This window comes from Hippopotamus amphibius, chromosome 3 (assembly GCF_030028045.1).
Source record: "Hippopotamus amphibius kiboko isolate mHipAmp2 chromosome 3, mHipAmp2.hap2, whole genome shotgun sequence".
Lineage (NCBI taxonomy): Eukaryota > Metazoa > Chordata > Mammalia > Artiodactyla > Hippopotamidae > Hippopotamus > Hippopotamus amphibius.
Genome location: NC_080188.1, coordinates 60,442,013 through 60,468,452, shown reverse-complemented (window position 1 = coordinate 60,468,452; position 26,440 = coordinate 60,442,013). Strand labels below are relative to the sequence as shown.

Sequence of the window (26,440 nt, the reverse complement as noted above, 5' to 3'; positions counted from 1 at the left end):
AGGCTTGTGAAGACGTAAGCCAGGAAGGGAGCCCCCACCACTGAAACTATGGCACCTTGACCTTGGACTTCCAGCTTCTGGAACTGTAATAAATGTCTGTTTTTAAGCCACTTGATGATATTTTGTTTCAGCAGCTTGAGCAGACTAAGACATTCTGACCCACAAGAATCACAGGATGAAAACTACTAAACTCTATCCAAACTCTTCTTTTCCAAAGAGATATATATTTTACAATCAGAAAAAAGTCAGACATATTACACTTTCTTTGTACCTATATCTTTATATCACATCATACCATATACCTCTTAATTTTATAAATATATAGCCATGTAAATATATTATATACTAAAGCTATATAAATACATTATAATTTACCAAATACACCTTTGGTGAATAGTCAGTTTCTCTATTTTTGATATTACGGTATTATTTGACAATTGAAAAATTGAGGCCAGAAGAAAAAAGATAGCAACATCTAGTTACATAGTCAATGAAGCTAGATACTTTTATCTATTTATATTTAATACCAGTATATTGGCTCACTCTCCTCTTCAAGTAAAGAAAGATTACAGAAAGATGAGTTGAAGAAACTCCTCCTTTGCTCTATTTTTTTTTTTTTGCAAGTAAAGTTTTATTTGGGGCAAAATGAAGACTGCAGCGCAGGAGACAGCATCCCAGATAGCTCTGAGAAACTCTTCCAAAGCGGTAGGGGGGAAGCTCAGTATATATGTGGTTTTGGTGAAAGAGAAAAACATGCCATCAAGCACACACTGTTTACAGAAGGTTACTGCTAGTCACAAGGAGCAGTTGTCACCATGAAGGATTTTGGTGTTTTTCTAGATATGCGGAGACACAAGAATTGGGCCCATAAAGTTGGCTTCTGAAGATAACTATCTAAAGACCTGTTCTGCCAGTTTTTCACAGAGCACAGAGTGCCTCACTTCAACTCTCCACCCTGAACACCTTTCAGGGGGGCGCTGAGAGTCAGCAGCTGCAGCAGCATGTGATTTAATCTTTGTAGCGGTAGATGCAAATGCCAATTGTAGTTGACAGGGCCCCCTCATGGTCATAAATCTGACCATGCTTTGGGAGGCATTTCATGACCATTTCATCCCACGGTGCTAGGAAGGCTCATTCCTAGGTCTGGCGAAGATTTCGCTGACAGGCCACTCAATGGGCTATTATTACTGGCTACATCTTTTAATAAAGGCCTCTGGTCAAAGGTCTCTGGACCACCTGTATTTCTAGTCTGCTACGGTCCAGGAAAAATTCCCTCTTGTTGTGTCTTCCCATATGTAGAGTTCCTTTGCTCTATTTCTTATCTTCTAACCCAAAGTAAAGTTGACCAAACCTGGTACATGCCTTGAGGTTTCACGTAATGTGAATGTCACTGAACTCTTGCTAAGAAGTAAACTGTGGAGGGGGAGACGGCATAATACAGATACCATTTTGGGTCTGTTCAGAGAATGCATGAAGAAAGTCTAGAGAAAATGGTATCCTGAACACAATTTTCTGATGCGATCTTCTCCCAAGCTGACACTAACTTCTCCTGAGCTGAAGCAGAGGCTGGGGCAGGAACGTAAAGCTCACAGAAGCATATATGAAAGAATTCAGGTTCTATTGGGGTGTTGGGAGAAGAGATCAGGCTCAAGACTTTGTTATCTTCTGGGCAGAGCCAATGAGACTAGCAGTTAATATGCCTGGGCAAGAATGAGAGAGCAAAAGGTTCTGGAGAGAATTGTACTGATGAAAAATATCCAACCTTGGCAGAAGGGCAATGCTTTACTGAGTTCTTATTCTAGGAGCAACTATAGGATATTTTTGGCTGGGAAAACTGCAGGGCAGCCACCCAGATTTGCCAACAGTGTTCTAACATTTGTAATTGAGGAAACCTGAGAGTGTCACAAAAGAAAAATGTCTAATATCCTTCAAATTTGTTCTCACCAACTAGCAGAAGCAGATTCTATTGGGCCTTTGACTATTTGAGGGTTAAATTTTTCAAAAATTTTGCCTTAGTACAGAGGATGAATAGAGAAATAAGCAAAAGAAAATAGTGGATCTTAAGAGGACCAAATACCCTAGGAAGCAAAACATGAAGGACGCACCACTTCATGTGCAATAGAAATCTTATGAGACACAATGACAAGTGAACAACAAAAAACCAGGGTGCCAGCATGGTCACGTTTCAGTAAGAGCTCTTTCTGGCTTGCAGATGGCTGCCTTCTGGCTGTATGCTCATACGGTCTTTCCTCAGCACCTGGGCTCATAAAGAGATTTTTCTCTTTTCTTCTTACAAGGCCACTAATTCTATTAGGACTCTACCCTTATGACTTCGTTTAACCTAACGACTTCCTAGAAGCATACTCCAAACACAGTCACATTGGAGAGTGGGACTTCAACATATGAATTTTTGAACACAATTCCATCTATAGCAGTATCCTTCATCTTTCAAGATCAAGAGATATTCAGAGATTTAGAGACTACATCTTCAATACCCCATCTTAATATTTGGGAAAGGATTCTAACCAAGCCATTAATGAATCACAAGAGTCCACAAAATGGAGAAAGATCAAGACTAGTGGAAACCATGATCTCTAATAATAAAGTTTATACTATGCATAATTTAAATCTAATAGAAAATATTGTCACTGGGGATTTTCAAATATGAGTCACAAATAATTTTTTGAAAGAAAAAATATGTTATTTCAGAGGAAAACCAACTAAAAGAACTAAAATCACTAAGTACTCAACAAGCTTAGTAAAGTTCATCTAAGTTTCTAAGGGAGAGAAGGGAAGAAAGTAAAAACATTTTAAAGACCTCCTTTAATGGGAAAGAGGCCTTAAAAAGTTAAGATAATTTCAAATGTTGTTTGATTTATTCTGATTTTTTTGTGGACACATATTGTAAAACCGATACAAGCTAAATTTATAAAAAAAAATACTATTTACATAGCCCATGTCACATAGATATGGCTAGCAAGTACCCTTCATATTACCTCGCAGCAGTGCAGGAGATTTTGTTCTATTATAAAGCAGCTGACAGTAAATGTCCCATGTAAGAACTAGTTCCTTTTTAGGCAGGAGTTTTTGGCATGATAAACAAGATTATATCCCCCATTTTCTCCAATTACTTACCCCACCACACATACAACCCTAGAACACTAATACTCTACTATTTAATATCCCCTTAGGGATCCTAAAACGTATAAATGATTATCTGTTTAAAAGAAAAAAATCAGTAAATTTCACTGATGTAAGTGATACACACTAATTTCAGGAAAAATAATTTCAAACATCTTAAAATTATTCCCAAGAGTACAAACCACTTGTTTTCTTTTTAAAAATAACAGAAAGGGATAAACTGAAAGTATCACTACAAAATACATTCATGTTAGAAACTCAGTTTTGATTTTAGATTATATATTTGAGCAAGTTATCTACGTTATTAACTGAATTTCTAAGTATATTTGTGCTTTGTAAAGTCTACCTACCCAGCAAGAAAGAAAAGAACCAAGGTAATAATTCTGAAGTCACACAGTAGAGAAAGAATAATGTTTGAAATGCACATTTAGTGCTTCAAAAAGAAATAGACTTCTCTGTCCACATTTTTACTTGCTAATATTAAATAGGTGTGAACATGAACATTATGTGCTATGGACCAAATGGTGTCTCTCCCAAATTTACATGGTGAAGCCCCAACACCCAAACCCAATTTGATGATATTTGGAGACAGGGGTCTTTGGGAGTTAAGACGAGGTCATGAGGGCTGGGTCCTCATGATGGGATAAATGCCCTTATAAGAAGAAACAAAACTTATACCCCCTTTCTCCCTCTCCTCATCTCCGTATACATGCACTCAGCAAAAACCACGTGAGCACAGAGCTAGAAGCCATCTGCAAGACAAAAAGAGCTCTCCTCAGAACCCAACCATGCTGGCACCCTGATCTTGGACTTCTAGCCTCCAGGACTGTGAGAAAATAAATTTCTGTTTAAGCCACCCAGTCTATGGAATTTTGTTATGGCAGCCATAGTGGCCTAAACAGCATGCAAATAGCTATTTATGTAATGGTAAAAGGAGAGACCCAGCCCTTCTGCAGAACTTTTTACTGAGTACCAACAGATAAATTGTATAATATTGGATCAACATCTAACTGAGAACTGTAGTATAATATACCTCTAAAACAATGGTTTTCAATTGGGGGCATATTTGCCCCCAGGGGCATTTGGCATTGCCTGGTGGGTACTCCTGACATCTAGAAGGGAGAGGTCAGGGATGATGTTAAACATCTGACATTGCACAGAACCACTTCCAAACAACAATCTGTCCCCAAAGTCACCAGTACTCTTGAGGAACCTTGCTCTACAAGATCAAAAATTAACCAAAGATCGTGCCTTTAAAAACATCCCTTTTGGAGTAACATCACCATCATGATGAAGCTTTTTTGTTTTTTTTGTTTGTTTGTTTTGTTTGTTTCTGTTCCCTTTAATTTACAGTCAGTAAAACACCCATAACTCAAAAGGTAGCTCTGCCCAACAAAAACAGGAGGCCAGATAATTCCATACATCTGCATACCTAAAGGTATGTAGACTGGAACACAGAGGTGGCGGGACCTGGGGAACAGTAAGAGATAGTGTCTGCGAACCCTGATCCCGAGTCTTGGTGACTGAGCCCACAGCCCCAGAGAAGCCTGTAGCAGTAGGAGAGGAAGTGCACAAGATTCCATCCTCCTGGCCCCAGAGATGCCAGTCACCACAGGTAACTGGGCAGTAGCAGCAGCAAGACTGGGACCCCATCCCTTTAGCCATAGAAGTGCCCATGACTCTGGCCTCCTGACCCCCTGCCCACAGCAGCAGAACCCTTGAGCCTAACAATACTAGACATGACAGAGGCACCCATGTGATCTGGGCTCTTCCCCCAACTCACCTCCACCATATGAGGCATCAGAGCTCAATAGAAGAGCTGACCACCCCAGTGCCCCAAATACTGGCACCAGTAACACTGCAACAGCAAGTCACCAATGACTGTGGAAGCACAAACAATAATACTGAGGGCACTGGGTGACACTTCTGACAGATGTGGTGGAGGGCGTAAGTACCCATTCTCATAGATGACCAGAGGCAGCTAAGGTAACAGAAACCAAAGCAACTTGTGCTCTAGTGTCACTTGCTGAAAAATAGGAAAGGCCTCTAATTTCTAACCTGTTGAATCAATAGAATCAATTAAGGGGGGAGGGAGCAGATTTACCTAAAGAAAGGTGTCTGCTACTACAGAAGTGCTGGCAGAGTAAGAACTCAAGCAGCTTGAAGAACAACAATAACACTGTACTACAAAAAAAAAATCAAAGTGACAATTCTCCAGAAACCAAATTTAAAGTCATGGTATACTGCAATCTAATTGATTGGATTCAAAATAGTTTTCATGAAGAAACTCAATGAGCCACAAGAAAAACTCAGAAAGGCAGTTCAATGAGCTCGGGAAGAAAATTAATGAATAGAAGGATACTTTACCAAAGAGACTGAAACTAAAAAATAAACAAATTCTGGAGCAGAAGAATTCAATAAATGAGATGAAGAATGCATTAGAAAGTATTAGAAATAGAACAGGCCATATGGAGGAGAGAATTAGCAATCCTGAAGACAGATATCTAGAAATGATACAAGTAAAAGAGGAAAGAATTAAAATATTTTTTAAAATGAGGACATTCTATCAGAGCTGACTCTACTAAGAAGGGAAGATATTAGGATAATGGGTATCCCAGAAGGAGAAGTGATCAGAGAGTTTAAAGAAGTAATAGCTGAGCACTTCCCAAACCTGGAGAAGGAACTGGATGTACAAGCCCATGAAGCTAAGAGATCACCTAATTACCTCTGTGTAAAAAGACCTTTTCCAAGACACATTATATTAAAGCCATCAGAAGTCAATGACAAAGAATTTTAAAGGCAGTCAGAGAATAAAGGAAAAAAGGTCCTTACAAAGGTACCCCCCATTAGGCTAACAGCAGACTTCTCAGCAGAAACTCTGGGCCAGGAGGAAGTGGAATGACATTCTCAACATTGAAAGATAAAAAACTGTCAGCCACGAATACTCTATCCAGAAAACTTATCATTTAGATACAAAAGAGAATTAAAGACCTTGCCAGACAAAAGCTGAGGGAGCTCATCACTAAACCTGCCTTATAATAACTGTTGAAAGGAGCTCTTCTACCACAAACAAGAAGGCAAATGCACACACAACTTTGAGTAAGGTAGAATCGGAAAACTGAAATTATCAGAATAGGTTTTTAAATACTTTAATATAGCATAAAGATTATAAGGGGAAAATTGGGTAAAAAATTGGGTAAAAAACTTGCAACATAAAAAAAGGATAATATGACATAAAAACACAAAAGGGGAAGAGGAAAAAGGATGGAACCCATTTAGGCAAATGAAGATAAGATGCTATTAGCAGGAAAAGGGCTGTTCTATCCATGAGACATTTTCTACAAGCCTCATGGTAACTACAAAACATAAATCTAGAGCAGAGACACAAAATAAAATAGAGGAAATGGAGAAAAACATAGAAAACCAAACTAAAATGCCATCCAGAAACACAAGGGAAAACAAATGATGAGATATAGAGCAACAAGAAAACAAAAGATAAATGGCAGTACTAAGATCTCATCAATAATCATCCTGAATGTAAATAAACTGAATTCATCAGAAGAGAGTGGCTGGATAGATTAAAAAACAAGACCCAAATATATGCTGCCTCCAGCTCTATCAACAGCTCCAGCGACATCTCAGCTCTAAAGACAAACATAGGCTCAAAGTGAAAGGATCGAAAATGATATTCCAAGCAAATGGCAACCAAAAGAAAGCAAGTGTGGCCACACTCAGACAAAACAGACAACAAAAAGGGTAATAGAAAAATGGGCAATACATAATCATAAAGGGGGCAATTCATCAAGAAGATTTAAGAGTTATTAATATGTGTCATTTAACATATGAGCATCAAAACATATAAAGCAATTACAAACAGACCTAAAGAGAGAAATTTATAGCAACACAATAATAGTAGGGGACTTTAAACACTCCACTCATACCAATGGATAGACCATCCCGTCAACAAAGAAACAATGGCCTTAAAGGAACCATTAGACTAAATGGATTTGATAGATTTATAAAGAACATTCCAAATGCATCAGAATACACATTCTTCAACTATACATGGAACCTTCAAGGATAGACCATATGTTGTGACACAGATCAATAAATTTAAGGACACTGAATCATATTAAGCATCTTTTCCAATCACAATGCTGTGAAACTAAAAATCAGTTACAAGAAGAAATCTGGAAAGGTCACAAATAAGACTGAACAACACGCTACAGAACAACTATTGCATCAATGAAGAAATAAAAGGCGAAATAAAATAAAAAAAAAACCTGAAGACAAATGAAAATGAAAACATGACACACCAAAATCTATGAGATGAAGCAAAAGTGGTAATAGGAGGGAAGTTTGTACCAATACAGGCCTACCTCAAGAAACAAGAAAAATCTCAAATAAACAATCTTATCTTACACCTAAAGGAACTAGAAAAGAACAAATGAAGCTCTAAATCAGTGGGAGGAAGGAAATAAAGATCCAAGTGGAAATAAATGAAATAGAGACTAAAAGACAATGCAAAAGATTCAAACTAAGAGCTGGTTCTTTGAAAAATAAATAAATAAATAAATAAATAAGTCTTTAGCCAGATCCACTGAGAAAAAAGCAATAAGGCCCTAATAAATACAGTCAGAAAAGAGGAGAAATTGTAACAGATACCACAGGAATACAAAAGACGACCAAGAATAAATGGACACATTCTTAGAATCATACAACCAGGACTGAATCATGAAGAAATGGATCTGAATAGATTGATCATTAGTACAGAAGTTGAAACTGTAATCAAAAACCTCCCCAAAAATTAAAGTCCAGGACTATACAACTTCACAGCTGAATTCTACCAAACATTAAATGAAGACTTAATACTCATCCTTCTCAAACTCTTCCAAAAAAATAGAAGAGGAAGAAATCCATCTTAACTCTTCTTACCAAATGATATCAAAATCAAACACATAAAAAGAAAATTACAAGCCAGTATCTCCAATAAACATAGATGCAAAAATCCTCAACAAAGTATTAGCAAACCAAATGCAATAATATATTAGAAGGATCACACACCATGATCAAATGGGATTTATCCCAGAGATATACTTTAACATCTACTAAAGAAAACCAAAAACCAAAAAACCTATTATGGTACACTATATTAACAAAAGGATAAAAGCCATAACATCTCAATAGGTGCAGAAAAAGCATCTGACAAAATTCAGTACACATTTATGATAAAATGCTTTTTTATAAAGTGGTTATAGAAGGAACACACTTCAACAAAATAAAGGCCATACATGACAGACCCATAGCAAACATTATACTAAAAGGTGAAAAACTGAAAGCTATCTTTCTAATATCAGGAATAAGCCAAGAATACCTATTCTCATTAACTCTTATTCAACATATTATTGAATTTAACCAGAGCAATTAGGCAAGAAAAATAAATAAAACACATCCAAACTAGAAAGGAAGAGGTGAAACTATCACTATTTGCGGGTGATATGATTTTTACATACAAAAAACCCTAAAGACTCCAAAAAAAAAAAAAAAAAACACCACACACACACACAAAATTTAGGAATAATAAATACAATAAGAGTAGAGGGTACAAAAACAAAAATTTGTTGTACTTCTGTGTGCTAACAATGAGCTAGCAGAAATTAAGAAAAGAATGCCACTTAAGGTCACAAAAGAATACTATACCTAGGAATAAATTTAACCAAAGAGATTAAAATAAATAAAATGAAAACACAAATGTAAAGATATTCTGTGTTCATGAATTGGAAAAGTTAACACTGTTAAAATGTCTGTATAATCTATAACCTAAATCAAACACATAAAAAGAAAATTACACACCAGTATCTCCAATACACATAAATGCAAAAATCCATTTTACAGATTCAATGCAATCCCTATCAAAATCCCAAACACATTTCGCAAAATAGTTAAAACAAAAATTTTAAAATTTACATGGAACCAAAGAAGACGCCAAATAGCCAAAGCAATCCTGAGAATAAAGAACATAGCTGGAGTTATCACATTCCTTAATTTCAAACTATTGCAAAGCCATAGTAACCAAAACAGCATGGTACTGGCAGAAAAACAGATACGCAGATCAATGGAACAGAATTGAGCCCAGAAATAAATCCACTTGTATATGGACACAATTTATGACAAGAGGCAGAGAACATACAATGGGGAAAGGATAATCTCTTCACCAAATTGTACTAGGAAAAATGAACAACCATGTGCAAAAGAAAAAGGAACAAGACCACTGTCTCACACCATACACGAAAAGCAACTCACTGTGGATTAAAGACTTGAATGTAAGACCTGAAACCATAAAAATCCTAGAAAAAAAAACATAGGCAAAGCACTGACAGTTGTAGCAGTATCCTTCCCTTGCCTGAGGAGACATATCTAGAAACAAGAAGAAAAACAAATAAATTGGACTACATCAAACTAAAAATATTCTGCATAACAAAGGAAACCATCATCAAAATGAAAGACAAGCTACTGAATGGAAGATCTTTACCAATTATATATACAAGAGATTAATATCCAAAATAACATACAACTCAATGTCAAAAAACAACCCAATTAAAAAAAAGAGTAGAGACGCTGAATAGACATTTATCCAAAGAACACATACACAGATGTCCAGTAGGCACATAAAGACGTTCAATATCACTAACCACTAGGGAAATGCAAATCAAAACCACAAGTTATTATCTCACACCTGTCAGAATGGTATTATCAAAAGAGGCAAGAAATAACATTGTTGGCCAGGATGTGGAGAAAAGGGAATCTTCATATACTGCTGGTAGAAATGTAAGTTGGTGCAGCCACTATGGAAAAGAGCAAGGAGATTCCACAAAAATTTAATAGAACTACCATATGCTCCAATTACCCCACTGAAAGCAGCTCTTCTGCCCTTTTCCTGTTTGCCCGTTTCTGTTGCCCTCTAACCTTACAAGAACCGAGTTATAAAAATGAGATCACTAGGCAATTTAACATAACTTCTGACTTATGTTCTCCTGAATGCACACTATGCCTTGTTTAACCTGTTGATTCTTTTTCGAGATAAAAAGAATGAAAAATTAAGCAGTTAAAAAAAAAATGAGTAGTTTTCTACCCTCAACAGCCCCCTTAGCAATCCTGCAGGCAGATCATACAGGCAAGATAACATCTGAAGAGAGTCAGACAGTCTATACTCAATGGAGAATGAGGCAGAATCCAACCTTCTGCCTCAGTGATTCACTGCGATTCTTCCTTTTTCCCCTTTAAAAACTGTCATGGCTGAGAAGAATATTGGAGCTGGTTTCAGGACACAAGTCCACCTTCTCCCCAGATTGCTGGCTTTTCTGATTAAAGCACATTTCCTTAAAAAAAAAAAAAAAAAAGCACCTTTCCTTTCTGTTGACACTTGTGACACTTGCCTCATGGATTATTAGCTTTTGAGCAGCAAGCAGCCAAACGCAAGTTTGGTAACACCACTTCTGGGTATTTATCCAAAGAATATGGAAACACTAACTCGAAAAGATAAATTTACCCCTATATTCACTGCTGCATTATTCACAAAAGCCAAGATATGGAAACAAACTAAGTGTTCAACAATGAATAAGTGAGTAGAGAAGATATAGTATATATGAACAATGGGATACCACTCAGCCATAAAATATACAGATGAAAACTTGCCATTTATGATAACATGAATGGACCTTGAGGGTATTAGGCTAAGTAAAAAAAAAAGTCAGATATAGAAAATACTACATGATTTCACTCATGTGGAATGTCAAAAAAAATAGCAAAATAAATTAAACAAAACCACAACAAACCAAACAACAACATACATATAATAGATACAGAGAACAGAGTATTGGTTACCAGAGGGGAAGAAGCAGTGGGAGAGAAGAAAATGGATAAAGTGAATCAATTCTATGGCAACAGATGGAAACTAAATTTTTTGGTAGGGAGGACACTGTAGTCTATACAGAAGCACAAAGGTAATGTCTATATGAAATATATAATATGTTATAAACCAATGTTACCTCAATAAAATAAATTTTAAAATATAAAAACATTTCTTTTGCCCCCAATTTCACACTGCCCTCACTTTTTTAAACTCCTGAAAATAAAGTGAGGCTAAATAATTATATTAAAACAACTTTATTAAGTTGGATATAAATTCTTTATTGGTATAATTACATCTGAATATGATTTATAGTATACATGTAGGTAAACTGCTTATGATAATAGCAGTGGTTAAGAAATGACAAATCCATAATAAACAAAACTATTACTATAATCACCAAATGGTGATTATAACAGGGTACAGGTAACTGGTTTCTAAAATGTTTTGAAATGTATATTTTACCTACCTAAATTTGAAAACGTTAAATTTAATGTCTACCTTGTCAAAAAGTCACAAGTTACTTATCAGAATCAGAAATACTAGGACCTAATTTTCAATGGATCAAGTGGTTTATATTACTTTTATGCGATTGCCATCTTGTCCATGCTCCAAGTCCAGTTTTAATGATGACTTTCTTTTAAAAATGTTTCCTCTACCTTCAATTCCTAAATCACCTATGCACTTCTTTCTTCAGGTACAGTTTTCTTTAATGAAACCATTTTCAAAAATTAACATTCTCCTTTGTTAAACAGTCGTCTATTTAAGATGACTATGCGAACTACAGAGAGCAAAAATTAAAATGGTAACTTGATTGTTACCTGGGAAATTTTAAAAGCTAAGCAGTCAATTTGGGTAATTCAAGTTTAAAAGAAAAAAAATCAAAAAACAAAAACAAAAAAAACTTGCATCTCATTTTACTAGATCAACAGAGGACTTTTTTGGAGGGAGGGGCACTAAATTATCTTAATTATAGCTATGTAACAATTATAGCTATGTATGGCTCTAGAAGTAATCATTTTCTTTCTCATTTCATTCAACAAGGTCTGATTTCTTGTATATGCTAATTTTAAATCCGACCACAACTAATGCTGAGGGAGAAAAAAATGAACACTTCTTTGAGTTAATTATCAAAAATAAGCATTCTCTGACAAAGTGAATAGTTTTTCGGCTGTGTTAAAACTAATAATTCTATGCATCAATTCATAAATACCTACATACGATTTTATTCAACTCAAGGATAAAGCTTGATTACATAATATATAACTATACGGTTATACATAGTAATGTTTTCTTTATGTAATAGTTTATAAATTACTTATTTATAAAAGGTTATTCCCAATAACATAAGACACGTTCCTTTTGTCCGTAATTCTATTACTATTTTAAGTACTGGTTAATGGGTTTTCTAAAGTGACAATAATATGCTCATGGGACTGATAATCAGGATCAAATCCACTCGTGGAACACATTCTAAAGGTCAAGCTTCAGTAAAAATGTTTTCAGTTGTTAAGAGTTAATAAAATAGGCTCTAAATTCGTCTGCTATCTCACTAATATGTTCTCAGAAAAGTTCTCAGAAGCTTGACGGTCTATAAAATCTGTTTTGTCATTTAATTGTATTTTATAATTACATAATACATCACTGTTAACACAGTCAAATCTGAAATCATCATAAAGAACATTATTGACTAGGATTTGTTTTTGATCTTGATAATGAGTCAGGGTCTCTTATTATATAGTATGTCTTTATTTTACTGGTATTTGTAAGAAAAAATAATTTTTTTAACTTTCTCATTACTTTCTCATTTTTGTTTTGGAGAACTCACTTTTTATTTCTATCCAGATAAATGTATTGTTTTGCAAAATACTATTCATATATATATACACATATATATATGTATTGAGAACACATACTTTAAAAAGTAATTCTCACTTCTGTTCTTGTTACCTACCAAATGTGTTTCCATATTATGAAAGTATGATTTAATACATTTATGTCACATCTAAAAAAACCCTGAAAACATGAACTATACATTTCATATTTTTCTATAATTTAGATAATTTGGGATTTATGTAGTATATATAAAGTCTCATTAGGTTAACACATTTTCAGTACCTTTATGTAAAAGTAAAATTGCTTTTGTTTGCAAAATTGAATATTTTGCTTCATATTACATGGTCGTGTCTTTAGGTATGGCAGTATGGAGTTAAATCTTGCACTTTACAAAATACACTGTGGCCTTAGCCTTCATGATTTTTGATAGACATTTCAGTTGTACCTAATCCTGGGTCAATAATCTGTTTCTGGAATTACATAAATATAAGCTATAAAACATTTTCTTTTCAGACTGCCAAATCTCTACTACTGTAGGATTATAAAATTAATAATCAGATTGAATCACTAACAGTTTACAAATCACTAATAATTTTAGTGTTAACAAATAAGTTGTAGGGTTTATAGCAAATAACCTTGCAAGGAAAATACACCCATGAGCCAAATATTGTTCACACTTACCAGTTCTTCCTGAAGCTGGGAAATTAGTTCATCCTTCTCTTTCAGCTGCAGCTTCAACATTGAGCATTCATCTTTCATTATATCCTATAAAAACATCAAAGAGACAGCATAATAGGCTTAGACCTTTCACTTTGCTCTTGATAAGGAAAGTCAGCTTCATGTAGTGGGAGATAATTGCATATGACTAATAAAACTGAAATTTCCTCTACAGTCTGATATTTTTATAACATACTCTATGTGGCAAAACAACTAATATATTCAAAGATACTATGCTATATATGATACATATACACACTTTTTTTTTCTGATAGTCTTTTCTTTTGCTGTCTAAGACAGAGGTCAGTAATTCATCGTAAATTCTGTCCTCCCATTCCTGTGCATAATCAGTGGAATAAAAATAATTATACTTCAAAAGAAATACTTTACCATTTGTTCCCATTATAATTAAATATTAATTCTCAAACGAATGGTCATGTTTTAGTTTTTATCTTTAATGATATCTCTATAACATGTATCCCTTTCACTAGAGCTCTGTCTTTGGGTATTTAACCTCGTCACTCTTACGAACACTCAGTCATAGTCTCCATGGACACAAGCCGTCCACATCCCTGACCTCTATTACTCTACGCTGGAAACTCTCACTTACAAATACTTAATCTAGACCTTCCAAGCTTCTAAATCTTCCAAGCTTCCAATCCACAAACAGAACTACTTACTGAACATATACTTAGCACTCTCATAGACATTTCAACTCAAATTTCATCAACATCTTTTTCCTACTTCAAAAATCATCTCTACTTATTCCTCTCACTAATTTCTTATTTCCTAAAATAGTCAGAAAAGCATCCCCTACTCTGAGCTCATACGCACTCTTAACCCAACCTGGTACCCAATTCTTTGATCTGTATTTCCTTGGTATTTCTTGGACTCCTTTCTACTCCCCATGGAGTAACCATTGCTTCTTATGTGACTTACTGCAGTAAGTCTCTGAACTGGATCTATGTCTATCACTCTCCATACCTGCTAGAGATATTATCCTAAATGGGAATTAATTACATCATTTCTTAATGTAACAGCTAATCACTTCTTTCAGGAAAAAAAAAGTCAAACTCTTTAGCATAGCATATGTGCCTTTCATTCTCAGCTACTTGCTTATTTCTGGAGTGTCAGTTTTTCATTTCCAACTTTCTTACAACTTGTGCTCATTCCTACAGAATCCAACTGCAGAATGTTGTTTCATGTCTTCTTGCTGTATAAATGCACATCTCTGGGTTACACTGTACCTCTCTATCTCTCCCAATTTCTCATGATCTAGGAGGCATTTCGCATATTATTCCTTATTCCAGCAAGGACCTTTCCCTTGTTGGCTGAGTTACGTTTCCCTGGAGGGTGAGGGCATGCTCCATAGCATCTACATCATGCATCATTTCATACAGTACTAATACTTAGAGTGTTGTTTGCTTGTTTCCCTCCCTCATTAGACTAGTCTCCCACTTGAGCAGATAGACTCTTTCATTAGCATATTATCAGCACCAAGCATTGTAACTGACACACAGATGTTCAAATCCACGTCTGCTTCCCATAAATTACCAAATAAACAGTATAAACAGCAGAATTCTCACTTTTTCTGAATCTGTTAACCTTACCTGAACTGACAAGGAAGAAAACAGCTAATGGATTAGAGGAAACAGTACTGGTTTATTCTGGTTCTAATGGTGTTAATTTCTACTTTTATTCTAAGCACTACAGAACATATGATTCAAATTTACTAACATCTCCTTTCACTTGCTGACAGCCAGCTGACTGGGAGATGCTAATTATCCGTTCCTTTCATTTTGTAGTAGTCCTGTTTCTTCCCTAAATCATGGGCTTTCATGGGTAGAGTTTATATTCAGCATTTTAATATTTATTTTCATAGATTCTAAATATTACATGTTACAATGTTAATGGTGAAAAGGCTTAGCTTGTTCCACAATGCAAAGAAAAAGTTTGCAGGCTTAAAAGGTAGGTAAGAAAATCATCATGTCTCTAGAATCAGAAACATCTAAGGTCAAATCCTTGGTACTTCCATGAACTCTCTCTGTGGCTTTGTGCTAGTTAATTAACTTCTTTGAGCTCTATGGACATTATCATGGAGGTTTATAACACCAGACTATAAATTATCTGATGACAAAAACTCTATTGTATTAGTACTTATATTCCCAAAGTCTTGCCCAATATCCCACTTAAGAAAAACTAACTCCCTTCATAAAATCAAACATTGTTACATTTTCTCTAGGAAAAAAATATTGAGGTAGAGTTTAGGGTACAAAAGGCTTATTAAATAATAAATCCATGTGAAAAGAAAAGAAGAATCAGAACTGGGCAGGGGGATAGTGGACCATGATTCATACCTGACAAATCCTCTACCAGCTAAACCAGGAGCTCCAGCACCAAGACTACTTGTGAGAGGAATCCCGTGTGGAGGGAAAGTGGGTAGGCTCTTGTACCACTCCCTGTTCAGTCATTGGTTAAGAGCTGCCTCAAGGACGCGATCTCAGCTGCTGTCAGTTATTTGTTGTTTCACACCACCCAGCTATGAGCTTGACTTCAGCTGGAGGTAGTCAGCTAACTATAGGACTTGCAGCTGGGTAGTGAGTCCTTCATTGAAAGGCAATCTGAGCCTCAGCCTGAATCTACTCCAACTGTTTTTTGTTGAATAGTTAGCAACAATATTTTTCTGTATTAATTATTTTGTCGATGAATTCATTTAAAATGAAGATTTACCTATACTGTGGCTAATAGGAATTGTAAAGAAACTTTGTTTTCCAAAATCATGCTCACTTTACACAATTGTCTGATTTGTTTTTTCCTGGGAAGCTTTTTCAAGAAGTTCTTAATCTCACAGCTTTAAAACAGGTAGGTGCTAATATATCATTTGCGCTTATTTATGGAATAACATATTAAGTATTCATCGTATGTCATCAGAAGCAAACTTATAAAAGCCTTCTCTATGAATGATTTTGCAAATGAATCATAGTTACCTAGAGTTTTGTTTTTAGTTGTTATATGTACATGTGGCAAAATTCATAGAAGTATCTGTCTAACACACAAGATGAAAACCCTTAAACAATACTTACTAAAATGAAGGTTACTCTCAGATGAATCAATATTCCCTCAATATATTTGCAAAATTCTGGGACGTATTTGAAAGGATGAGCTATTGAGTTAGAAATCCTATTGATGTGTAGAATTAAATGGATTTTAATATCTTGGTTTTTAAAACAAGGTTATTCCATTAACCCTTAGGCTAATGTAACCAATTTAATCTTGTGCTTATTTAAATGCATATTACTTAAGAAAATATATAATTGAATAATTATGGCATCCTCTGTTTCTCACTCAAGTATAATTAATTCCAGGACTAAAATTCCATTCTATATTTCCTAATTAGATAATTATTCATAAATACGGAACTCATAGTATAGTAGATTAAATCCTTTGCTACTATTCCTAATGAAAGATGGAGTCTAATGCTCTCTTTTTGGATCTCGGTTAATCTTACAGCCTTGCCTGACCAGAGGAATACAATGGAAGTAATTCTGCATGATTCTCAGGGTTAGATCAGATTTCAGTTTCCAGGACTGGTCTCTTAGAATACTCCTTCTAGGTTCTTCCCTTGCAGAAAGAACACAGCAGTCACGCTGAGAAGTACAAACTACATTTCACTTTCACTTCCTTGGACACCGAGTATCAACTACCAGCCACAAGAGTGAGCCGGTCTGCATATCTAGCCCAGTGGAGTCTTTAGGTGACCAAAGCTCCAGTCAATATCTCACCATAACTGCCCAAGTTCAATCATTCCCAAATTTCTGACTTACAGCATTTTGAACACAATGAGAGTATAGTTTTAAGTTATTAAGTTTAGAAACGATTTGTTATAGAGATCACAAGATCAATATATGGACAAACTGCAAATTATTAGAATTAGTGTAAATTATGACTTATTATAGTTGAATAAAAATATATACAGCTAATTTTTAAAGTAAAATATTCTGTGACTTTATGTATGATCTTTGTGATTAAGATTATGTTATATTTATTGTAGCTTTCAAATAGCTCATTTCTATGCATAAAAGGAATATTTATTTTCTCGTTATATAACCTACTGGAGAATCAGAAATACAGACAGAAAAGTTCCTTAAAAATTATCTTATTCTACTTTTATTTTCTAAATTTGGAAAGTCAGATCCAGCTACATGAATATTTGGTTAATTTGTCCCAAATTCAGTTAGCTGACTACAGACCCATATATTCTATAATTTATTTTTGCCTGAATTAGAATCACCTCATTCTTTAAGACTTGTGTGAACAGAAATCAAGTGCCAAGAAATGAAAGGCAAGTGGAGACTATAAATCACCTTGAAAATGATCTTATGCTGAAATTAGAAATGCAGATTAAAAATCAAACAATAATTTCTAACTCACAAACTTCCACATAATTCTTCAGGTAATATTATGAACATAATTCTTGGCTACTAGTTACAAAAACATGTCAAAATTGGTACTGAGTCATCATGACTCTCTTTCTATTTATAGACTTCTGGTCCTCTCTCTGGAGGGCTTTACTTTATGATTTACAAGCTGTTTCCTCATTTTTGTAAATGGAAAGGTCAAAAGATTAAAAAATAAAGGAAACAGACAATTCTATCAGAGTAAACAAGGACAGACTGTTATGAACAAGTGAAAAAAGAGAAAAAAGAAATAGGAATGTGGTAGGAGTGGACAGCAGGGCAGAGGTTAGAAAACACAAAATATATAATAATCGACAATGTATTTTGCAGCTCTACCTAAGTAACTGATCTCATGTAATTCTTATGTTGATGTAGCTTTAAAGTAGCATGCTATCTGCAACACCTGTCTAGCCAGAGAAATAGTGCAGGCATATAATCATCTACACAGGGCCATAAGAGAACCTGCCTTTCAAACACTGAAAACAAAGTTAATAATAAAAGCACCACTCTAATTTTCTATTATTTAGTTTAAAAAATTTTAAAAACATTTTATAAATCATTTCAGTATCAATAATTACTACATGATACTACAAAATTTTCTTTTCACAAACATTCAATTAAAAAAAGATTTTAGATTTGATTGATAGTCACTGACTTAAGAGATGAACTAACATTCCATTAATTTACAGTAACTGTTTTTTAAAAAATACTGTTTTCATAGAAATATAAAAATCTAAAAAGGCATAATTGGTGTTCAAAAGATGTTCAAAGTATCTTAGAAATGTATTTTTTAGCATATAAATAAAATCACTAAAGAGCATTATCCCTTGACACAGTGGTATACTGGCTATGATTTTCAAACAAAGAGGGAATGGATATCAGCATAATCTTTTTATTTGCAAGTATTACTCTTAGGAAATCCTAAAACTTCTTACTGATCCTATCACTCAAGATACTATAACAATATTTTTATAGGGGCTTTATAATTTATAAAACACTTCTATGCACAGAATTTCTTTTTTTGCTGTCAGACTCTTTTTTGACCAATTATTAAATAAAATGGTACATTTCTAGGATAAATAGGGCTTTATTCATAGAAATGAAGTAGCGAAGACAACTGTAGCAAAGGTCAAATTAAAGGAAACCATTAATAAGACGACTCTTAAGTTGCGTTCATTAGCCTCTCTACAAAATTCATTGTATTTTGACAATTTTTGTAATAGTTAATAACATTAGCCTCCACTGAGAAATTTGCTATAAAGTTAAAACAGTTCCATGAGACTATGGCCTTGTCTTTTCCAAGTTGTTAGAGTCTGCTTAGATTTACTTTCTTGTATTAATAAGAAAAACTTGAGTTGTATAACTCTTCTAATATAATGTTCTACATCTTACATAATTTTTTTCTATGTAGTAAGTAGACAGAGTGTGTTAGCCTAAGTCATAATCCTTACAAAAAACATTTACTCAAAGTTTTCACTATTCTCTTCTTTGTTTCATACAGTGTTCTTGGTGAAAATTAAAAATTAAAAAACAGGCATTTGTATTTTATTTTCCAAAGCCTTCTTAAAATGATAGTATTTTGCAGGTAGAAAGATGAAAAGCAAATTTCTCAGTGTCCTAATGAATTAGTAGGCATGACAAATTAGTTTCCTGATTTCCTATACTCGTGGGTTTCACCAACATCAGTTATGAATTATACTTAAGACATAAATGTCTTTACAAACTCACCAACAATGAGCTTCTCAACAGAGAAAGTCAATAAGTGATAAAGTAATATTAGCTTGTCCCATTGTACTTGCTTGATACGAAATTCTTGGGGAAGTAAGTATCTTTAAGAGGTCTTGGGATTATCAATTTTTTTTTTTTCCTCACAGAAGACAGGCACACTTGTCACATTATACTTGTATTTCTTAAAGAAGGTAAGCAATTGTTTTGTTACCCTTCCCACAATGCAGACTATACAAGAAAAAAAAAAATGAAATGGCTAAAAACAGACTGTTAAAAGTTCCTTTCTGTTATGAAGGCATCCTTACTTGCTTTTCATGTTTTATGTAAGGAGCAGGGGACATCTTCTCTTTCAATACCCTGAATAAATAAAGAGAATTATGTTTGAACATAACTATGAACTTTAGTTGCTAGGAAGGAAAAGCAATCAAAGACATCAAACACACCCCATTCCTTATCTATAAGTGCATAATACAGTTGTTTTGTTTTGTTTAAAATGCTATATTGACTTTTTTTTGAAGCTCTTTATTGGAGTATAATTGCTTTATACTGTTGTGCCAGTTTCTGCTGTAGAACAAAGTGAATCGGCTGTATTTATACATATATCCCCATATCCCCTCCCTCCCGCAACTCCCTCTCACCCTCCCTATCCCACCCCTCTAGGTCATCACCAGTCATCAAGCCGATCTCCCTGTGTTATGCAGCAGCTTCCCACTAGCTATCTATTTTACATTTGGTAGTGTATATATGTCAGTCTTGGCTAGATCCAGTTAGTCCCCCTCTTCAATAGCTGATTGAGTCCATACTCCCAACACTTTCTTTATTGGGTCTTCACACTGCAGGGCCATTAGGTACCAACCCCATCAGGCCAGGTACCAGGCAACTAGGGACGGTCTCTGTACCCCAGAGCTCTTGAAATTATTCAAACTGGCCATTCCTCAGGGAGTGCTGGAAGCCTAGTTAATCCCGTCCTGCTTGCCATCTATAAACTGCCCTCTGTAGCTCCAATCGGCTGTTACTTAGTGTCCAGGGGACAATCTCCTCCATGACCCAGCCTGGCAGCCTTCTCTCATCTGGAAGTGTAAGTAACAAAGAGTTCTGTCTTTCATCTGAGCACTCCTGTGTCAGGTCCCATCATAAGAAGAATCTTTAAATCTCATAAAACATAGTGCTGGTAGGAGCTGGCTTTCAGTAGTGGGCACCCTTTTTTCACGCACTGGGGACAAGGTAGCTGGGACAGCCCTTGGGCCCTGGACATTTATGCTACCTTCAGACAGAGGGGAAGGGCAGTGTGAATAATATTGGGTACTGTTTGGCAATACATATACTTTTTTTTTTCATAATAAAGGGAGAGTAAAGCTTTTCTAGTTGTATATGTTATTCAAGAGAGTAAAACTGGAAAGGAGAGACATCCCTAATATTAGCAGATCTCAAAAAGAGTAATATTCCATTTTATAGGGTGCTGAATTGTGACAATGATAAAGAATACAGAAATAAGTAATGCTGTAGGCATGTCTTTTCAAGAATTCTGGCATAACTGTAGAATTCTGGGGAGAAGAAAAAGCAGAGAGCCTCACTGTTGTGCTGTATAGGAATCATAGATAATGTGATTCAATTTAAGCAGTGGTTTCAGGCAGTCTGGGAGGTCAGAAAACTAAGCTGCAAAAAAGCAGCAAACATTAGCTGAAGCTACAGATCACAGCTACGGAATATAAACAAGTATCAGGTAGTAAGGAAAGTAGTAAAGGTGATGCTTTGTTTTTTTTTACTAATGGATAGTAATAGCATACAGAGTAATATCTTCAAATACTCATTATGTGTACAATACATTGTAAAACAGGAGTCTTTAAGACACGAATTTGAGAAAAATAGCTTTTTGAACTTATGGAGTAGATATACTTTTGAATGGCTGCTTATGCACTGAATGCCTGCATACTGTGACCAACTATATAATTTAACTTCCATTACAAAACAATATTTTTGTCTCAAAGATTCTGTAAATTAAATTTAAGAGTACGGGGAAGTTTCAGATTATCACTAAGTAACACTAAACTATCTTAAAAACTATAATCTAATATAGAACAAAACTTACAAATCTATCAATGATATCACTCAATTCAGGCAGAGAAGACTTGTATTTGAGTCTTTGTTGTGTCACAATTTAGCTGTTTGACCCTGAATAAATCAGTTACTAACAAGAAAACTATGATTTGTTGAAATTCAGAAATAGCACCATTCTTTGCATACATTGTCAGTGGATACTCAACATTTTTACCAGGAAGGTGTTTTTAACCACATTTTCCAGTGTTTTAATAACCCTCTTATGCTATAGAACTAGAAAACAGTTAAAACTAAAGTAAAGCCAAGTCTGCCTGCATTAACACAAAGCCACTGTAGCTCAGTAGTGGTCTATACTACTTCTCAGAGCTTTTTTTCATAAAATGGGGATCATGGTTATATATATACATATATATATATATATTTTTGAGAACCACTCAAGTATATACAAGGGAAACAACTACAATTACACTGTCATAGGTAGAATGTCTAAAATGGCACCCCAAAGTTGTCCTGCCTCCATTTCCAGAATCTGTGGATATGACAAGATATCACTCTTGGGGTTGTATTATGTTCTTTGGTACACTTGATGTTAAAATAGGGAGATGATTGAGATGGGCCTAATCTGGTCACATGAGGAACATGAGTCACATGAGGAAGAAGTCAGGGATACTCAAAGTGTGAGGACTCAATTCACTATTGCTGCTTTGAGGATATAGAGGGTTCTCTGCGTAGGGAGACTATATGGAGATGAGAGGGGCCTCAGCAAGGAAACGGGATCTCAAATCTCCAAAGTCAGGGAAATAAATTCTTTCAGTAACAGGAATGGCTTGGAAGAAACCCTAGCTCCAGATGAGAGTGCAGCTGACTGATACCTTAATTTCAGCCTCGTGAGGCTCTCACAAAATACTTAAAAGTGATTAATTGTCCAAGTCTGTTCAGGTATCCCCTACCTTTCAAAAGTTTGCTTTATGCCACTTCACTTTTATAAAGACCTATATCAGTACCTGTTTTGCTAAACCAAAAGAAATCTGAAGAGGATTTTCAATTTTACAAAATAAAAGGTGAAAATTGCAAACAATGTTCAGCATTTATTTTTCAGTGAGATGTTACAGAGGCAGCGTGGACCTCAAGCAGTGAGAGTGGCACCGCCAAGCTCCTTCCCCAGGAACCACATTCAGCATCTCGGCATCAGGCTGCCATAGCTTTGAACTGTGTCTGTAAGTATCTGTGCTTTATCTTGATTTATTTTGTGCATCTGTTAGCAAGATGTGTGCTAAGGTAATTGCTTCTTTGCTTGCTGCCATTTAGGCTATGAAGGGTTTCACAGGAATGCTCTACTTTTGAATAGAGATACCTGTATTAATTTGCCACATGGTGCTAAAAATCAAATACATATATACACTAAGGTAGTATAGTAAGAGAAAGCTTCCTTGAGAAAGAAATATCAAACCAGAATCTTAATGGTAGAAGGAACTGGTAAATGACAAAAGAAAGGCAAGTGTTTTCCAAACAAATGTAGGACCATGAGAACTACTGGAGGCAGAAAAACAGTTGCAAGAGTTTGGGGAACAAGTATTTCAGAATAATGGTGTGGAGAGGTATACATTGGCAAAAAGAGACAACTGAGAACCAAATCATAAAAGTCGTTTATGCCATAATAATCAATTAAGTTTTATTCAGAAGGCTTTGGTATATTAGTAAAGAATTTTAATCTATGAAAGGATATGATCAGAATTAAGTTTATGCAGCTTATTCTGGGTAATGTATGGAGAATGGGCTGTATGGAATCAATACTAGAGATAGTTAAGAGGCTGTTTTAATAATTCAGGTAAGAAATCACTAGAATTTAAACTAAACTGGGGCTTTAGGAATGGATTTGAAAGCTTTTTAGAAGCTGGGTTCTACCAGATATGTGTGGAGTGGAAGAGAAAGATGAGAGTAGAGAGTCAAAAATGACACTGAATTTCTGGCAGGTCTATTCAGGGAATGTAAGTACTGCTCACTCCTGTTAAGAGAAAATACAATTTGAGGTGGAAGAATTTAAGATGAAGAAAAGACACTAAGTTTAATTTTAAGGTCCCTTGTAACAGCCAGCTGAAGAAATGTAGTATGCTTTGGCTATGTAAGCATGGGCTCAAAGAGAGATCTGGACAGGAAATGAAATTTGGAAATAACCAGTATATTGATGTAGTGGAAAAATCAATAATTGAGAGATGAAAAGAAGTGATTGTGAAGAAAACTGAAAATAAACAAGTGGAAAATGAGGAAAGCATGGTGTCATAACAGCCAAGGCAGGAAATACCCTATTTCTTTAAGAAGGAGAGAGAGGTCAATGATGTTGGATGCAGCAAAGATGAGGTAAGGGCTTATCAGCAAAATCAGTCCCTGTGGACTTTAACAAAGCAGTTTCAGGTGATGTGTTAGAAGCAGAATTCAGATTACAGTGGGCTCAAAAGCAAACTGAAGATGAAGGAGAAATGAGGCATTACCAACTACACACTTGTCAAAATGCAAGCTTTTCCACAAATGAAGAATAGTAGCTTATAGGATTGAGATGGGGTATGTGTGTATATCAGATGGAAAAGATTGAACAGGTTTAAAAACTGATGAGAACAATTCATTAAGAAGGGAGAAGTTAAAAAATACAGGCAGAAGTCAGAATAACTGCAAGAGGCAAATCCTTCAAGAGTTAAGGGATGAGATCCAGTACATAGGAGGAGATACTAGCTTTCAGTAGGCAGAGAAGTACCCATGTACAGAAGGAAATGAAATAATCTTTTGTTGATGGAGCTTCAATGGTAAAATATCCTCTTCTAAACAACTTGAACTATGTAACAGATTGTTAAGAATTGAATGTGTCCCCTTAAAATTCATATGTTGAAACACTAACCCCCAGTACCTCAAAGTATGACCTTATTTGAATAGCGTCACTGCAGACGTAACTGTTTAAGATGAGGAACTACTGGAACAGGGTATGCCCCTAATGCAATGTGACTGGTGTCTTCATAAAAAGGAGAAATTTGGACACAGAGATGTGCACAGGAAAAGAACACCATGTGAAGATTGGTGTTACGCTGTCACAAACCAAGGAACTACCAGCAGCTAGAAGAGAGACGTGGGGAAGATGGTTCTTTAGTGCCTTCAAAGGGAGCACAGTTCTGCTGACACCTTGATCTCAGAATTCTAGCCTCCAGAACTCTGAAACAATACATTTCTGCTGTTTAAGCTACTCAGTTTGTGGTACTTTGTTACAGCAGCCCTAGGAAACTACTACACAGACATAACATAATTTTCAACTGCTAGACTTCCTTATAGATTATATGTGAGTAATTGAATTGATATACAATTTTTAATAATTAATAAATGAGCAAATAAAAAAGATAGAAAAAAGAGAGTACATAAACCATGACCTTTTCCCACTATGTTTCCTCCCCTTAAAACTCTTCAAGTGCTTATCCCTATTTCTAACATAAGGTGATTATGCTAATATGGGCTTCTTAGCATATCTAACATAGCAATAGTTCTTTATTCCTTTAAGTTATAAATATAATAAAGGATTCTTATCTTTGCTTACTGAGTCACTATCTGATTCCTGAGCAAGTGAAGAGGTGCAGGGGTCTGCTTAAGTCTATATGTGTAGTAGTATTTTTGCTTTCATGTCACACTCACCTAATCATTCGAATGAACCCCAGAGCCTCTGGTCATGCCTTTCGTGCAGATGTTAGGGAGCACCACGTTCTAGCAACTTGAAACTGATCAAAATGTCTAGATAAGTCAGTCTCATCAAAGTTAAATTCACTTTGACTACTAATCAGTATGTGATAAAGTTCATGGAGACATGCAATTGTTCAAATTCTTTTTCACATGTAATCAAAATATGGTAAAAAAAAAATAATAATCAACTCCAGGCATGGGAGAAAACGTAAATAAATGCCCTGATACCCATACCCCATCCCCATCCCATTCCAGCCCTGCTACTTAAAACATCCTTGAAGACTGAAAATTAGCAGTCATACCATAGATACCCAGCATTATAATGTTGAAATATTGAAGGTGACCTAAGTATACAATTGAAGAATTATTATTAAGTGATGGTAAATCTACTCAGTGAACTATTATGCAATTTTTAAAAACGATGGTTACAAAGTCTATGGAGTAACATGAAAAATACACTTTTTTTGTAAATGGAATTCTAAATGAAATACGTACTTATCACAAATCTGAAAATACGCAAAATTATGACAGTCATTTTGTTAGAGTTGTAGGGCTTTGTGTGATTTTAAATGTTTTAATTTCTAAATTTTCATTAATGTGCTTGCAATGTTAAAGGTGCTACATCCTAAAAAAAATACGAAAACCAAAATATTTATTCAAACATACTTATCACGTAACCTACTGAGTCTATGGCACATGTGGTATAGTCTCAAAGTAATATTGTGTTCAAAAGAAAATATTCAAGGCCCAGAAAAAAAAATTTGCAACAACTAGATATCTTAGTATGTCTTGCCCTGTGTTACTAGAACACATACTTTGCAGCAAAAATTTTTACTATTACTACTCCTCTGTCGGTTTCTCTGATACACTTCAGCTGCTC

General features: G+C 35.1%; 1 protein-coding gene across 2 annotated transcripts in view; it reads right to left on the bottom strand.

Moving 5' to 3' along the window:
• CCSER1 (coiled-coil serine rich protein 1) overlaps nucleotides 1-26,440 on the bottom strand; it is a 1,304,443-nt gene that overhangs the window by 692,624 nt on the left and 585,379 nt on the right. For both annotated transcript variants that reach the window (XM_057726476.1, XM_057726475.1), the window contains exon 8: nucleotides 13,568-13,651. In XM_057726476.1, coding sequence (XP_057582459.1) covers nucleotides 13,568-13,651 — 84 coding nt within the window. The remainder of the gene's footprint in view (nucleotides 1-13,567; nucleotides 13,652-26,440) is intronic.